The following is a 16,100-nucleotide window of genomic DNA, read 5'->3' as shown; positions in this document are numbered from 1 at the left end:
AAAAATCGACATCAGTGGCCATAAACACATCAGCTTTCTGAGTCTTGTGAACTGTGAACTGTTGAAAAATTGTCAATTTTCTAACATCATTATCTACATGTTTCAGCCATCTCAGGTGTAGTGATGTAAGTTACGTTGATACAACATACAGAACAGGGCTTTTTGTGCTTTTTACAACTGCATGGGGACAGTGTCCCAATCCGTGGATCCAGTCGAACAAAACTTGTAGCAGATTTGTCATTTGTCATTCTGTCATTTGTCCAATTTGATTAGATTCATTATGCTACTTGAAGCAATGCACAACTTTGTAAGTAATGAAAACAGTTCGGAAGTAACTTTTCATTTTTCACACCTTCATAAAAGTAAATGAGCAGTCAACCTGGAGTATTAGCTGCCCTGTTGATCACAGGGTTCTTTGGCACGTATGGTTCCCCACTCCCAAAACTGCTCAGTGTGAACTGGCAGAGTGACTTCTTCAATGGTTAAATCAAACATGCACAACGTAGTTGTATAATGTATGTCTTGTGTATCTTATTGATTTTTGCCAATGAGGGGCATGATGAGACTGCCTGGGTACCCAGTGGAAACTATTTTCATGGGTGACTATACAGTGCACGCTGGTGTGTGAACTGAAATAGAAACGTTCTAAATGTGCCAAAGGTGCCAACATTGACAAATGTCACAACAGAGTTCTGCAAGAACATTTTTAAAATAGCCATCTGTTAGATGATGCAACAGAGGGTAAAATAAAAGTGATTTAATTTTGTACTTTGTGTGTCATGCACCCTTTTGGACAAAAAGGATCAGTGTACTGTCTATAAGTGATGGTGTTATGCTTACTTTCAATTGTAAATAGATGCTTTGTGATGCTACACACTCAGATGATTTCAGCTGTCCAAATCACTGCGGCAGCCTCCACCAATCTTTCAGAACATGGCCTCCTTCCTCTGATGAATGTATCTCTGTTAATGAATGTTTCTGACTGTACATACTGATGTCACGACATACTACTTATTAATCTACAGGATGTTGTTGCTGTCTTTTGGCTGCCCCTGTTAGGGGTTGCCATTTAATGTGGCATTTTTGCGCCAGACGCCCTTCCTGACGCAACCTGGGCTCGGGGGAGCCGGGGATCAAGCCGCCAAGCCGCTCTACCACCTGAGCCATGGTCTCCCAATTATTTTGAAAGGCTGTGTACTGATTAAAAGACTAAAAATGGATTGATATTTTCTTTTTGTGAAAATGGCTGTGAATATATCCTGTTGGGTAATGTATCTGTTAAAGTCTTGTAAAAGTAAAAAAGGAAAAACTCATTCCTCTTTGCTTTTTCTTTTGTAAACAATATTTGTATTCTTTATGCAAGTTGAGACACGCTTGACAGTCGGGTAGCTGTCTCTATCAGGTAAGAGATGCAAATTGCAATCAGAGAAGTTTGTTAAAGTAACAAACCACTTAACACTACCCTTCCACCACCATCAAACATCACTGAAGTAAAGTCTACACTATTCAGAGTGGACTGAGAGATACACAGCACACCTTGATAAGGCTTGAGACCTTTTCCCCACGTGAACCTGCTATACCCCGTTATATAATGTTAGTCTCTACAGGGTGTAACACCTGTAAGTAGACTGTAATCTTAACACGGTGTGTTCTCTGTCACCTCATCTGGCATTATATTTTTGCAGTCAGAAGCCACAGCAGCACTATCGCCTCGGACAGCTTCGGAGACAGCAGGCTCTGTCCTTACCAGGTAAGCTTCAAAAGACACTTGGTACCTGGTATCAGGTACCTGGGGTGACTTTAGAGAGGTCTAAGGTCGCCCAAGGTACCTGATCGAAACTCCAAGAGTTAGTGCGAAAACCCTGTGAGTACAAAATGTTCAGCAGAAGTCTGACGATGTCTGTGGGAAAATGAAAAAGAAGAGAAAAGAATGTGTGAATGTGAGTTCACTCATCTTACGACACTGAAAAGATTATAAAATCCAAAAGCAATGAAGGAGACATAGCGAATTAATGAAATAAAAGCTGGGTTGGTATCTTATACAAGATTGTTGGTGAGTGGATGACAGGTGAGGAGAAGAAGAAGAGGTGTGAAAGAACAGGTTTGAGAATGAGAGGTCCCTATTAGGAAAAAAATGTGCAATGAAAATAGACAAAATAGAATTTTAAAAAAGGGGAAAGAAGAGATGTTTAATCAGTGAGTCATACATCGTGAGTTTATTGCAATGTGGGCTGTGCAATAGAGAATAAATATATTACCTTCAGACAAAAAGGAACAGGCTGGGATTGAAGTAGAGTTCAAATCTATCCCCATCTATATCAGTGTCTGCCTGCATGCAGCAACCTTTTTATTTGGTATACCAGCTGGAACCAGTTATAACTATCTGTTGCTAACTGGCACTAGCTATTGTGCAAATAGAGGCATGTGCAAACCTTGCATGTGCTTGTGCATGTGCAACCTGACAGAAGCTGAAATTTATTTGGTCCATGGATTAAGCAAAGTACTGAAAATGTTCCAGAGGGGTCTGGTCCATGCTGACTTCATACCAACACAATTATTGGAGAATCTGCAGCGGTGCAGAATAGGCAAAGCACTGTTTGGAACCAAGCCCTGGCGTCAGTATGCTAATATGCTCACAGTGACTGTGTTTACTATGCTGATCTTTAGCAGGTGTAATGTTTACCATGTTCTCAATCTTGGTTTAGCATTTTAGCATAATAACAATTGCTAATTAGTCCTAAACACGAAGTACAGCTGAGGGAGGCAGGTATGTCTGCAACAGATCTCATGGACATCCATCTGATAGTTGTTGAGACATTTCACTTAAAAGCATAAATGTCAACCTCGGAAAAGTCAAGAGAACAACAGCAATAAGGCTTCATCCTTTGAAAACCATTAATGCATGTACAATAGTTCATGGAAATCAATTCAGCAGTTGCTGAGATATTTTAGTCTGGACCAAAATGGTCTGCCTGCAAAGACTGAACAACCACCGCTGTCAAAGTCATCCCTAGAGCCCATCGTTAAAAACGAACAGTTCAAAGTCACTGACCATAAAGGGATATTTATGTGCTATGGTGTTCTTATGACTCTCCACTGGGAAAATGTAGACTGCTGACACCAGGCAAGACAGCTCCATGGACTCTGCTTTTGGGAAACCAGAAACAGCCAGACAAAGCAGGTTTTTCTTCTGTTCAGTCACTCAAGTTTGATAATCAGATTGTGTTCTTCAGTGTTTTGAACATCATCAAGCTATCGCTCACAGACTTGTGTTAAAAAGCCTGAAAAGTACATTGCACTTTATCTCTTTAAGTGTAATGTACTCATCTCTTTTGGGTTTCATCCTCAAGACAGCAGTTTATTGGATTCTCTTGTCTTTGCTAAACTCTAGATTATATTGTTTGTTAAAATCACAGGAAGTTGGCTGCTTCAGAGGTGCCAGAATGTTGTATCTTCCACCAAAGATCATATCGCATTCAGTCACACATTGTGCTTCTTGTCCAGTAATTCACCCACTACAAAATCCGCTTGATGCTGTCTGAGTGTTTTATCCTGCAGCTTTACTCTAACAGCATGTCACTGTCTGGAAAAGCAAGTTATCATGTGGCCAGTGTTTACAGCGCACTTCCCAACAAGAGGGATTTTTGTTTTTATGTGATTGCTTTACTAAAGCTTAATCAAAACTCGAGTTACCGCCTTGCAGTTGTATGCCTCCGCCAGCCAGTTAAGTTGCATTGAATAATGTCCAGAAATTTTTTTGCAGAACATTATGATGTCACAGTGAAGTTGACCTTTGACCAAAAAATCAACAATGCTACGCAACAGCAAATGTCAGGTTTTTGCATTGACGTTGGCGGCGGCTATACTGCTAGTTTGCCCACCAAATACCTGTCCAATTAGCTGTCATATTATGCAGTATCTTGTATGTTTCTGTAGAAAAGTGATCATTGCATCCATACTAAATGTAGAACAGTGTATATGTGCTGCATGTAATGGTACACACAATAAAACATACAGTTTCATCAAAGTCAGAAAAAAATTAAAACATTTATTGGGCATAAATATATTATATATACGCTACCGATACAGTTACGTCTTACATACATAGGGTAGTATTTGCAAAAATCTATACATTAAAATTGATATGGCAGTTTCTTTTATATAATGCATATGAAATTGTCTAACATTTACAATACAAGAAGAAATGCATGAATTTCTTTTTTTTTCAATTCGTAGACCATGACAACATTGGAATGTTTGTTTTTAAATTGTGAGGTAAAAATATGTTTCTTTTTTGTCTTGCTTAAAAAATAGTTAAATACCTGTGAATCTCTGTACGTTTGTCAAATCGCCAATCTCTCAGTCAAAATCTCTACTTACTGTAAAACGTACAAAACATAAAAAAAGGAAAAAAAAAAAGAACCAAAAAGAATAAACTAATCAGAAGGCACAGACGTGGGGTTGCTGGGCAAAAAATTGTCTCTCATTCTCAATATACCCGCCAAATGTGCAGGACCTGAAAGGTGGTTGGGGTGGGTGGTTGGGGAGGGCGGGGTGTCTATAAAATCACCAGCATTGGAAAAAAAACAAAACAAAAACAACAAAGCACATAAAGGGAGTACCCTGCCCACAAACAAAGGAGCCTGACAGTTAACACTGTGTTAACCTCAGACTATACGAGACCATAACTGGCCGGAGTTTGGCCAAACACAAGGCAAACCTCTGCTCTCCCACTTGGGCATTAAGGCTTGAAAAGGGGGGTTAGGGGGCTGCAGGTGGGCAACATAACATCAGGGTTTTAAGGACAGGACACCTCACACATCACCTGTCGACTACAATGCAACAGGCTAGGTAGATACACCATGAGCACGTCTGAGAAAAGGCACCGTACTCCCTATGAAATTTACCTCCTTTGTTGCTGTAGTTTGCATTCTGCAGGGAGCAGGGTGCCATTTGAGAAGCACAGAACCGTGCTCCAGTAATACCAATCACAGTGACGCCAACGACAGAATAATGCCAATGAATGTAACAGACGGCATTGGCAGTAGTGTTTGGAACAGAGCGGAGGGCTGCATGTCTCCTCTCGCTCACATTAACCTCATCAAGACTAATGCTCGGCATAAAAAAAGTGCTTCAACTCTGTTAGTCATAATGTATTTACCATCTCATTCTATAGCTCTATAGATATCTCTGTATATCATCTCTTAGCAAAATACTGGATACAAAATACTCACTACTGCTATACCAGCACTAGCCTGAACAAGGAATCGTCAATATTATTATTGCCGTCATTTGCCTGAAATCATTGTATGATTGTTTTTGTCTTTTTTTTTTACCTTTCAGTGTGAAATCAGGTTGTGTTAAAAACTCTCCTCAAAAAGGGACTACACATTTCAAAATGGCACATTTTGCTTTACAAAACAAAATAATAAAAGATAATATGAAAAGAAGCATAATCACAGATCAAGTTAATGCTTTTTTCCTTTTGAGAGAATAATAATAACAATAATAATAATCGTAATGCTGTGTCGTTACAGAAGAACATCACAGAAACCCTTTAGACGACTGCAAATGCAACATCTAGTGGACATGAGAAGCCTGCACTTTGGCGATAAAACAGTAAAAAGATATCAGAAGCTTCATTATAACACTAATCAGAAAAAAAGCCAAAGGCAGCGACATTTATCCCAATACCAATGACTTGAACTGAACCTAAGGCCTGGCTGTGCTACATGTCTCTCTAAGCATTACAAGAACTGTTCGGCTGTGCACGGCCAAAACAGGAGATGAAGAAAACAAAATACATAGGCATTTGGTTACATGTTTGAAACAGCAATGATAACTGCAAGGCATGGACTGATGAGCTACAGGTTCCCAACAGCTGTAAGAGAAATACTTAAAGGGTTACTGAGATAAGGAATGCTGGCCTTAATCATACAATCTAACATACATCCATTAAAAAAAATTAAAAAGAAAAAAAAACATGCTACAAGGAAAAAAATTAGTATATAACTACACTTGTCTCTTAATCTTTAAACAATAAATAAATGAAGATTGCACTGTAATTGGCATGTAAAGTACTGTATGCAAATATATAGTATAAATAAAACCTAGAAAAGAACTCTACCTTAACTTTCCCATCAACTTTGGCAAAGGTATTTTGAGCTAGTAAACCACTTTGCTTACTGACACATACAGGAGCAAGGCACAGCACAGACAGAGGACAAGATACAGCATCAAAAAATGAAAGAAAGACTGGTAGAAAGACAGAGAGAAACAGAGGAAGAGAGGCTAATATCGTGACATTGATGACAGGGATGGGGATGACAGGATGAGATCTCCCCTCCGTAAGGCCTTTTCCCTGAGGTACGTTACAGGCTGCCAATCAGAGCTAATCATTACCCCCCTTTCCCACCCATCTCTCCTCCCCCACACCCCCACCCGACAAAAGTGGACTTGTCACACATTAATCATGCGGGTCAGGGTGACTTCTTTGGATCATCAGGGTATTTATTGGGCTGTACCTTGGCTTTGTTTTTCAGGTTGGGGTAAAAAAAAAAGGGTTCGGGAGACATGGGGGGAGGTCGGGGGGTGTTACGTGTGTCAGAATGCCCTGTTCTGTTGAGTTGTGTTCTGTCAAAGGCTTGTTTGGTTAGTGAACATTAGTACAAATCCCCAGAGAACATGTCCATCTGAGGAGAGACCACAGACTTGCTACTGCTCTGATTACATGTCAATAAAGCACCTTTTTATAGAGAGAGAGAGAGAGAGAGAGAGAGAGAGAGAGAGAGAGAGTAGTGCATGGGCCGAAAAAAAGGGGATGGATTGAAAGCAATAGCGGAGCATCCGAGCAATAAAGGTAATTACAGATAATTATGGGCGGGAGAGGAGAAAATAGGAGAAGAGTCTTCAAATGAATTGATTCACAGACTAGCCGGAAGGAGAAACTACAGCTTCAGCACTGCTCTGGCTGGCAGCTGGCTAAATTTCAAGGGGGTAAAGCTCAAGCTCACTCCTAATGGTTTTCCTGGTTAACACACACGCACACAGCTCTGAGAAGGGCGGCTAGCTGGCAGGCTGTTAGCACCTCTGGGTCTGTGATGCTACGGGCATATCGCTACTAAAGCTACAGATGAGTAGGCTGGAGAAAAGGTATTTGAGATGGTAGAATATGGAAGGTCTGACCGAGGGCCATTCACACACTCGGCCCCGGCCCTTTCCTGGTAAGTTGCAGCCGATCTCGATTCAAGCCCGGCTTCCTAAATGCTAAAGCTAGTTTACGCCCGATATTTGAATACCAACAAGGGTTCATATTCTGATCCAAGACCAGTGTTTAAGGGCTCCTTCAAATGTTTGCACGAGCTACTGAACTGCCCTCAAAGCTGCTGTTGTGAGCACCTAGAGTAAACTCCTCCCCTTTCACACTGTACTTCAGACCTTACATCGCCATCACTTATATTACATCACTTCTATAGCATCATAGATATTTGTTATAATATATATATTGAGTGTATATATATTAGATTACTGGTTTTCCATTCTTTCTTAGATATAATAAAATCACAGGATAGCAGCATCTTACACCACACATGGATTGCATCACTTTGGTAGCTGAACGAGTGAGTGATTGAATGTTAAAAGCTGAGCAGATATGCGATTGCCTTCTTAGGAGGAAATGTGTGTTTCTCATTGTCATTGCATGAGTGTAATTGTACATGTGTGCATGTATATTTACGCAAGTCTGTACATGTGTGTGTACATTGTGTCTCTGTCAGTCTGTATGTGAGAGCAGGTGCAGATTGCATGAATAGACTGACAGCCTGTAGAGTAGTAACAAACTGAATAATAAGGTATGAACGGCTAAAGCTTTGAAGGCCTACATTGTAATATGGCTGAATGAATAAAGACTGTAGCAAAAACGAAAACAAAACACAAAAAAATAAAACGCAAATTAAACATTGTAAAACAAAAAAAAAAAAAGTAAGGCAATGACTGTCAAGAAATATACACGTTCTCTAATTGAATATGTTTTAAAAAGATACAAAATAAAAACATGCAAGTCAGTCTGAGGAGCAACTGCTTTGCTCACAGCTATTTTAAGGCTTGATTATCAGTTTTCTTTTCCACCCGAGGTGCAGCTAAGACAAGGCTTCCCTCGACAGAAATCCTTAACAAATGAAACAGACAATGATACAAAGACAACAGAGACATAGCGAGAAATGAGATCAAACCGAGTGAAGGCAGAAGACAACAGGAACAAGGTGAGGAAAGCCTGAACGATACTTTGACTAAAAAAACAAAAAAAAACAAACAAAAAAAAACAAAACAAAACATACATAGCCTTAGAAGTACATCTCAAGTGTTTGTTTTGATTTCATTCGGTTCTTTCATAGACGTTTTTTTAAAGTTTCTCTGTGATTTAGCTTTCTCTTTCTATCCTATAATTAAAATTCCCTCACTTCATGAAGAAGTACTGTAGCAAGCAGGCGATGAGGATGGAAAAGCCCGCGAACACGCACACGATCAACGCCGCAAAGCGCTCGTCGCTCGAGATCAGGCCCGCGCCTTTGCCCGTTTCCACGGTGCACAACTCTCCTGACGATGCCGTCTCCTGGCGACGCAGCGTGAACAAGGAGGAGGGGCTCAGTGGTCCGCACAGTTCCTGGCACGTATCCTGGCAACGGCGGCAGGCGCCCACGCGGAAACGATAGTCTGTGTTGCCCTGGAGACCAGAGATTTGGAACACGCCCTCCTCTCCCTTAAAAACCTGTGAGGGGCGGAGAGAAAAAAAAAAAAAAACATTTCTGAGTATCTTGAGTGAGTCCTGTTCCCATGAAACATGCTATTGTAACACTTTGCCGATTGCGTCACTCTGACAATGATAAATTTGCCAGTTGTTGTCACCACTCAGCTACCTGAGTGCTGTTAGTTATAGGAAGTAAAATGGAAGGTTTAAAAAAGTTCCTTCCTTGCCTACGTACTCATTTTATTTGAAATGAATTTCTATCCCTAATTTTACCCAGGTAGCTAAACGGCGAATGCTTCTTTGTGTGTGAGGTGCTGCGAGAAATGAGCAAGATCACTCCTGAACCAAAACATACATAATATCTGATTAAGCGCATGTACCTGAAAACAAAAACTTCAACGTTATAATATTCAACGTCTTATAATGTGCTACCCCATGAGGTTAACTCATCTTCAAGTGTACCCACTGTTCTGGCATGAAGCTGTAAATTACAAGATTCAGGATTCAGGATTATATATATATAAAAAAGGATGAAAGGTTGCTGCTTTGACCATTAGTAAATAAGACATACAGAAGGTCAAAGTTCCTTCTGTGTCTTCCTGTAAGAGGCAGTGTTCCCTGGTGAAACGTTCTTTGGAAAGAAAATGAACCCATATTTGTTAATTTCTTGTACATAACTCCCGAGACTGTCTAATAAAAAACAAGGATCATATTATAATGCGATGACACAGAGTAACAGATCTACTCTCTTAACACGTCACCTTCTTCATTCCTTTCTGTAACTGATGTATGATGAATGTTGTGGTTCCAATCATATTTAAGAAAATCCTATTTTGGAAAAGATCTGATAGGCACATATACCTGTTTCCAATTTATTCTCAAAAGTGATTTGAATTGGCTTGTTGCTGATCAGGAACTGTGACATTTTTTTTTTTAATGTATGTGAGAGCAACTAACACGTAATTTGTCTTTCTATTTCAAGGCAGGAGTTGGAATGTAAGTGTGCATGTGCTTTAAACAAAGGTGTACTGATTTTCAGTTTTAGTCTTCACAGTTTCCAGCTTCTCTTTTTCATAAATTAAATTTCCTAATTAATCAGTAGACAGAGAGAATCAACATATGTATGTATGCGTTTACTGTCTTCCTCATTGTGATATTAAGAAACAAGGACAAATGCGCAGAAAGAGAAGCATACAAACATCTGAAAAGCCGGATCACAGATTTGTATTGACAGCTGATGCGTGTACACAATGGCATGAGCAAATACACATCCCACTTGCACACATACACACACAGCTGCAGTTTTGTCCACTGGTGAGTATCAGCAGTTCTTCCCTCCAACCATGAACCATGACCATAACAGAAAGCAAAATGGCCCTGAAGATAAATGTCTTTTTGTCTGAGGTCTACTAGTCTACTCATCGCCCCAACTGCCAACCACCCAATCCCATATACGCAAGCGTGGCCAAAAACTTTTTTCACTTATTACTGTGTCGTAATTCACATTAAAATCCTTAAGTACTGTTCAATAAATAATGCTCGAACTACAGATTACCTAAGAAGGCTGTATCTCTCATTGCAGGGAAGACACACTGTATGTGACAGAGGAAGTGTGTGTTTTTTATTCTTCTATGTGCAAATTCGTGTCTTGGTGTATGGTAAGTTGAGTGTACTGTAATACACTCTTCATCAGTGCAAACTGAATTGTTCTGCTCCTCGGGGAAATTAAAAAATATCCCCCTGTAGTTGTACACACTTCAAGCGAATTAAGAATTAACCAAATAATTGAAGTTGGGCTCAGGACCAGAGAGACACCGGAGCCCTCAACACTATTCTCATACAACCTGTGTGTGAGAGTGTGTCTTTGTGAGATTAACCTGTTTGTATTCTGACTCGCGTCCCACCAGCACCTGGAGCACGTAGCTCACAGGATCCCCTCTCATTGGTGGGATAGTCTCCCATGTGATCTCACAGATGTTGCCCTCCAGCTGGTGCACTCTGGGAGCTGGTGGGGGGAAAAAAAAAATGGCATCAACACATACTATCAATCACACGATAGGACTTTACACAATATAAAACATAAAGAAGCACAGAAACAGATGAGGTGTATTTCCTCACCTGAAATAAATACACCCTGTACAATTGCAAAAATGCATCCATAAGTCCGATTAACAGTTATTTTTAGCCACCTATTTATTTGTGAACACTAACATTCATCTCCCTGTTAGTATCTAATGCTTCCCATCAACACTAATGTTTACAGTAATTTTAATGACTGTTAGTGTCAGGCTATTTAGACTGTGTAGGTACTGCAGATCATTCTGGATATAAGCCACGACAAAGAGAATACATAATTCATGTGCATTACTATTGTTTTTCTGTGTTGATAATTATTTTGTAAAGCAATAATATCCTTGGGGGATAATGTTGGAAATAACAACATAGCAACAAAAATCAAATTCTGACTGCATTAATCGCTGTGCTAAATACAGCTTACATTTTACATAACTTTTATGGTAACCAGGGACCTATTCATTGATTTGCCTCAACTCCTTCAACTCAATATTGTCCGGAATGAATGCTGATTTGCAGAGTACCTTTCAGACAGCGCACATGCACTGCTAACAGTTTTACAGAAGCTGTTTGGACCTTTGGGGGTTATTTACCCTAGCAGTCATACCCATGATTCTCTGCAGTTGTATCACCCGAGAGGATACTCTTTACTGTGATTACTGTAGCTGTAACACACCACCACCTCAGTTTACAGCAAAGACCACATACTGGCGGCAACGATCAAGCAAGGCTCCAATAAACCTGCCATCCCCAGCAGCCAAACAGAGCTGGAGCCGGTTGCACCACCTCTTCAAAAGTTTAAACTTAGCCCAGTTATTGGCATAACTGGGCATTTATGCATTACTAAAATGAAATGCACAACACAAAAGACTTCTTATGTAGAGATAAGTTATTACACACGTTACACACAAGAAACTTAAAATTATAAAATGGTGTGCTAATAAAGTCACACGAAATGACTAAATAACATAAGCTAGGTTAGCATAATTTTGTATTTCCCTCTCATTCAACTATATGAATACCGCCTCGGAAAAACATGTATTTTGCCATGTATGCACTTACAAACAAAACAAAACACATTTAGCAATTCATTTTTACATATTGTTTTCCCCCCTACAACATGTAAGTTTTGGGAGTTATGCAACAGCTTGTGACGCTACAGTGACTTCCTGTTTACACATTTGCTTGTTTTAATTGGACAGAGCTACAGATGTTTCCCTAGCAACCAATTTACACATTGCTAAAGTCTTAACTAGCCAAGACACTGCTTAAGTTTAATTTTTGTAGTTTGATAGCTGGTGCAACCAAATCCTGGAGTGCAGCGGTGACATCACCCCCCCACTTTTCATCATGCAACAAAACACACACCTTGCCTAGGTCAGTTTACCTTTGAGGACAGGGGGTACAGACTTGGTGGTGCAAAAAGTGTGTGTGTCCGAGAATGGGCCCTCTCCAGCATCGCTGATGGCCTGTATTCTGAAACTGTAGCTACTGGACTCAGTCAATCGCTGGACCTTGTAGGTGTGGCTGGGACCGCGGTAGATCGTCACAAACCTGGACAGAGAATATAATGAGAGACAATGAGTCACAAACCCAGAGACAAATCTGAAAACAAGAATGAGAGCTGGGTGAGAAGGAGGTAGGGACTGATGAACCCGGACAGGAAGAAGGAGTTAGTCAGAAAAAAAGGAGAAAGTGAAGAGTGAGGTGGAGGTGAAAGAAAAGATTGATGGGGCTATGATTAGATTGGAGGAAGAAGGAGATGTGGAGTTGGAGAAGCTCACAGTTAAATCTTAGATAGCAAGAGCAGTGAGGAGTTAGGTGTGTCGATACTTGGATTGCACTAATCACTGAACTAGTTTTGGGAACTGATTCAGAGCATGGTTGATATGGGATTGACGTATTTTGACTCATGATTCACTGACTCATCACAGAAGGCATTACCAGTAATAGCTTATTAATAGTTAATGGGGTGCATGACACTGCTGTATCAACATACTGCAGGTTTAGCATATGCTACCTTGAGGTAGAATTGACCTTAAAAACATAAGTAGCAGAAACCTTGAAAAGTGACATTGATGCTGGTGGGAAGAGAGAAGACTGTATCTTAAAAAAAAAAAAAGATAGTGGCGAGCACTGACAGGCCGTAGTCACAAATCTGATAAAAACGAATACCAAAAAAGTTTTTTGCTGGCTAGATGGATAGATTGATGGTCTGAAGGAGAGATGATAAGTGGATGAATGAGTGAGTCAGGATAAAATGGGGATTTGGGCTGAAAAAGGATTATTTTCTCCATTATCATCGTCTCCAGTATAAGGTCTTCAGCACAATAAGTTTGAGAGAGGCAGAAACTTACAGAAGAGGGGGAGGAGAGCGAGAGAAAGATGAAGGTGAGGGGACAAGGGAGAAGAGAAGACGCAGTGATGGAGGAAGAAAGTCAGAGGAGGATGTGCAGGAGATGAGGAATAAAGGAGGAGGAAAAGAGAGGTGACTGGTAACTACAAGAGTGGAGACGGTGATGGAGGATCTGCTGTGAGAGGAAAAAGAAAAGAGAGTGAGAGAGAAAGAAGAGATGAGAGAGGTCATGGTTTAGTAGAAGGCTATAACTCCAGATGAGCTCTTTATGTACCTGCACTACAGAGAAGTGATCTGTTTCTTTGGCTGATATATGGTGTTGTTAATCCTTTGGCCAAGTCTTGCAGTTAAAACACAGAGAGCCAGGGCTGGGAGAATTAGTTTGGTGGTTGCAGTGTAAACGTGCACCCGAGTCTCCCCTTGTTTACTCCGTTGACACTCGGCTAACAACTGCATGGCCAAAAAATTAGCAACTTTTATATTTATACAGCAAATGCATCAGCTTTTCCATCATTATGAGTTATGACCTCTTCTCATTTGGACAGAGCTGAGTGGCAGAATATCAAAACAATTAACAGCCTGCAGAGCACGGACAATAAACACGCACATGAAATCACCGGGCCACAGTAAATGAGATGAACTGCATCCTTGGTCTTGAGCCAAACAGCCGAACAATTAACCACAAGGAGCAGAGGAGGACAGAGTGAGGTTAGAAGAAGACAAAGACATGTTATTTTGATTATTAAAATCCATGTTGTCTGTACTTACTCATAGGAATGCAAATACTGAAATATTTCTTACTGTTATCATGACACATCATTTTATTTATTTTGTTTCCCTGTCAAGTTTGCCTGTTTTGCTGCAGTGATGCATGATAAACTGCTTTGACGCTACCAGTCAGAACTGAACAAGCCTTTCGGATCAGAGGCGAAACATCTGCAAGAACTTCCAAGCAAGTCCAGTTGCCTTCGCATTGCACTTACAGAATACCATGACCTGGATGACTGAGAATCTACACAGACATACGACTCTACCAGTCCTTCATTTTTAAACAGAGCACGGCTTCCAAGAGTCGGCGATCATTCAATTCCCACAGAAAAACGACTATTGATTTTGGCATGACATCATCCAACATCTTTGCTCTTGCATTTTGTTTTTCCTTGAAATCTTTCCTGTAAGATTGCGACTGCTGGAGTGTTGTCTCAAAATAACAATTTTAGCAACTATCGAAAAGAGGAATCTGTTTTTTTAAACAATCACAAGCTTTTGACAATTCACACAAAGTTCACTAAAACCTACAACCATTCTGCATTATTTGTAATAAACAAAAAATAATATACTATGACCAAAATACATATGTATTTGTCATGAATAATGAAATCCTCATCGAATTTGCCCAATATAATTTTGTTATGAATTCCAATATAGACATGATTTAAAGCAAATATTGCCTGATATCGATTTATCATGGATGGCTACTTGTTGATAAGCTCATCATTAGAGACAGAGAAGGAGAAACAACTTGTTCTCAAGGAGGCTGAATTGCTCACTGGTTGACTGAGTGGGAAAACAGCTGGTTGTACATAGAGAAAAAATGGCCAAATACAAGGTACAATGAACGGAGAGAGAAATGAGGAACATGGATAGATGGATAAATAAATTGGGTGGCCTGACAGGCAGATGGGTATATATGTATGGATGGAGAGATGCAGAAGCAACGTTGGGTGAACAAGAAGCCGGAGGAGCTGAACTTAGGAAGGGCTGAGGACAGAGAACTGGATAGAAGATGGATACAAGGGTGGACAGATGTAGCGACGGATGTATGGGAGGATAATTCTTATGAATGACAGCAACTACAACAAAGCTTTACCCCCAGTGCATGTTCTTCCACCTGCGTTCGTTTTTAGAAATCCATTGTGTCAAAAGGCTGAAGGTGTCTTTGCACTGCATGGCCCATGTTGCCATGGCACCCTTACACTCCCAACACCACTGAAGGGTATTGGCAAAAAAATAGCATTTTGGGTAATATCAATGATGAAAATGTGAAATGAGAAATATCAGACAAATTCAGCCAGCTTTTAAAGGACAACAACAGAGTGAGGAAAACAAGTGAAAGTGAAAAAGCCATGAGTGGGGGAGAACAGAACACTAGCAACAAGTCTGCAAACAGCGATAAGCTATGGAAGAACGGGACGGGGGAGAAGGGAGCTAAGTAAAAAACGGGGATTCAATTTTGTGAACCTGAAAAAACAGCTTTCTTTATCATCTATTACACCCAATAAATGGAGATAAGGCAGGGTGGACAGGAGAAAAACTAAGAAGGTAAAAGATGAGGTTGGAGGGAGGAAATTTATGAATGGCTCTGCACAGAGGTCCTCGAGAGGTGAAGTCACCTTTCCCCCAATAAAATTAGATAAATAAATATGAATTAGATTGGCCATAGACAAAAAAAAGACATTCATATAGAGGGACAGCTACAGTCAAAAACATAAACAGACACTATTGCTATTTGGTTAAAAATGACAATGATGGAATTTATTGGTCCAAAAGTAGTCCTTTTGGATCCATTAGTATTCCTGTAAACCAGCTCAATCTATTAATCTGTTGATAACCCTTTGCAAACACACACACGGTTCAACAAACGGCGAAGCACCACTAATGCAGCTACGGATACATCTAAACGTCCTGTCAGAACCACCAGTAGGTGCCAGTAGCTGCAAGATGCTGCTATTTGTATCTGTAGTAGTTATACCAACCGAATTAACTGCATTTGTATCTGAATACATCTGGAAATAGGCATGTCTTGTCTAACCAAAATGTTAAAAATCAACCAAGTTCCTTTTCCCCTTGTTTATGCCTTTGCTATCACTGAATACATAAAATTCATGCTTTTACAATGAATACAACCCTAAATAGTGATAACCA

At 40.1% G+C, this 16,100-nt stretch overlaps 1 protein-coding gene across 4 annotated transcripts in view; it reads right to left on the bottom strand.

The window, feature by feature from the left end:
• Positions 1-4,057: 4,057 nt before the first annotated feature.
• fndc3ba (fibronectin type III domain containing 3Ba) overlaps positions 4,058-16,100 on the bottom strand; it is a 96,313-nt gene continuing 84,270 nt past the window's right edge. For 3 of the 4 annotated variants that reach the window (XM_040136676.1, XM_040136675.1, XM_040136678.1), the window contains exons 25-27: positions 12,207-12,373; positions 10,624-10,751; positions 8,456-8,767 (exon numbers count right to left, since the gene is read on the bottom strand). In XM_040136676.1, the coding sequence (XP_039992610.1) occupies positions 8,456-8,767; positions 10,624-10,751; positions 12,207-12,373 (607 nt within the window). Of the gene's footprint in view, positions 8,768-10,623; positions 10,752-12,206; positions 12,374-16,100 lie in introns of all 4 variants that reach the window. The other variant, XM_040136674.1, reaches the window with a different exon arrangement.

The sequence above is a fragment of the Xiphias gladius genome, chromosome 10 (genome assembly GCF_016859285.1).
Source record: "Xiphias gladius isolate SHS-SW01 ecotype Sanya breed wild chromosome 10, ASM1685928v1, whole genome shotgun sequence".
Classification (NCBI taxonomy): domain Eukaryota; kingdom Metazoa; phylum Chordata; class Actinopteri; order Istiophoriformes; family Xiphiidae; genus Xiphias; species Xiphias gladius.
Note: the sequence above shows the minus strand (reverse complement) of the source record. Positions and strands in the feature narration are given on the sequence as shown.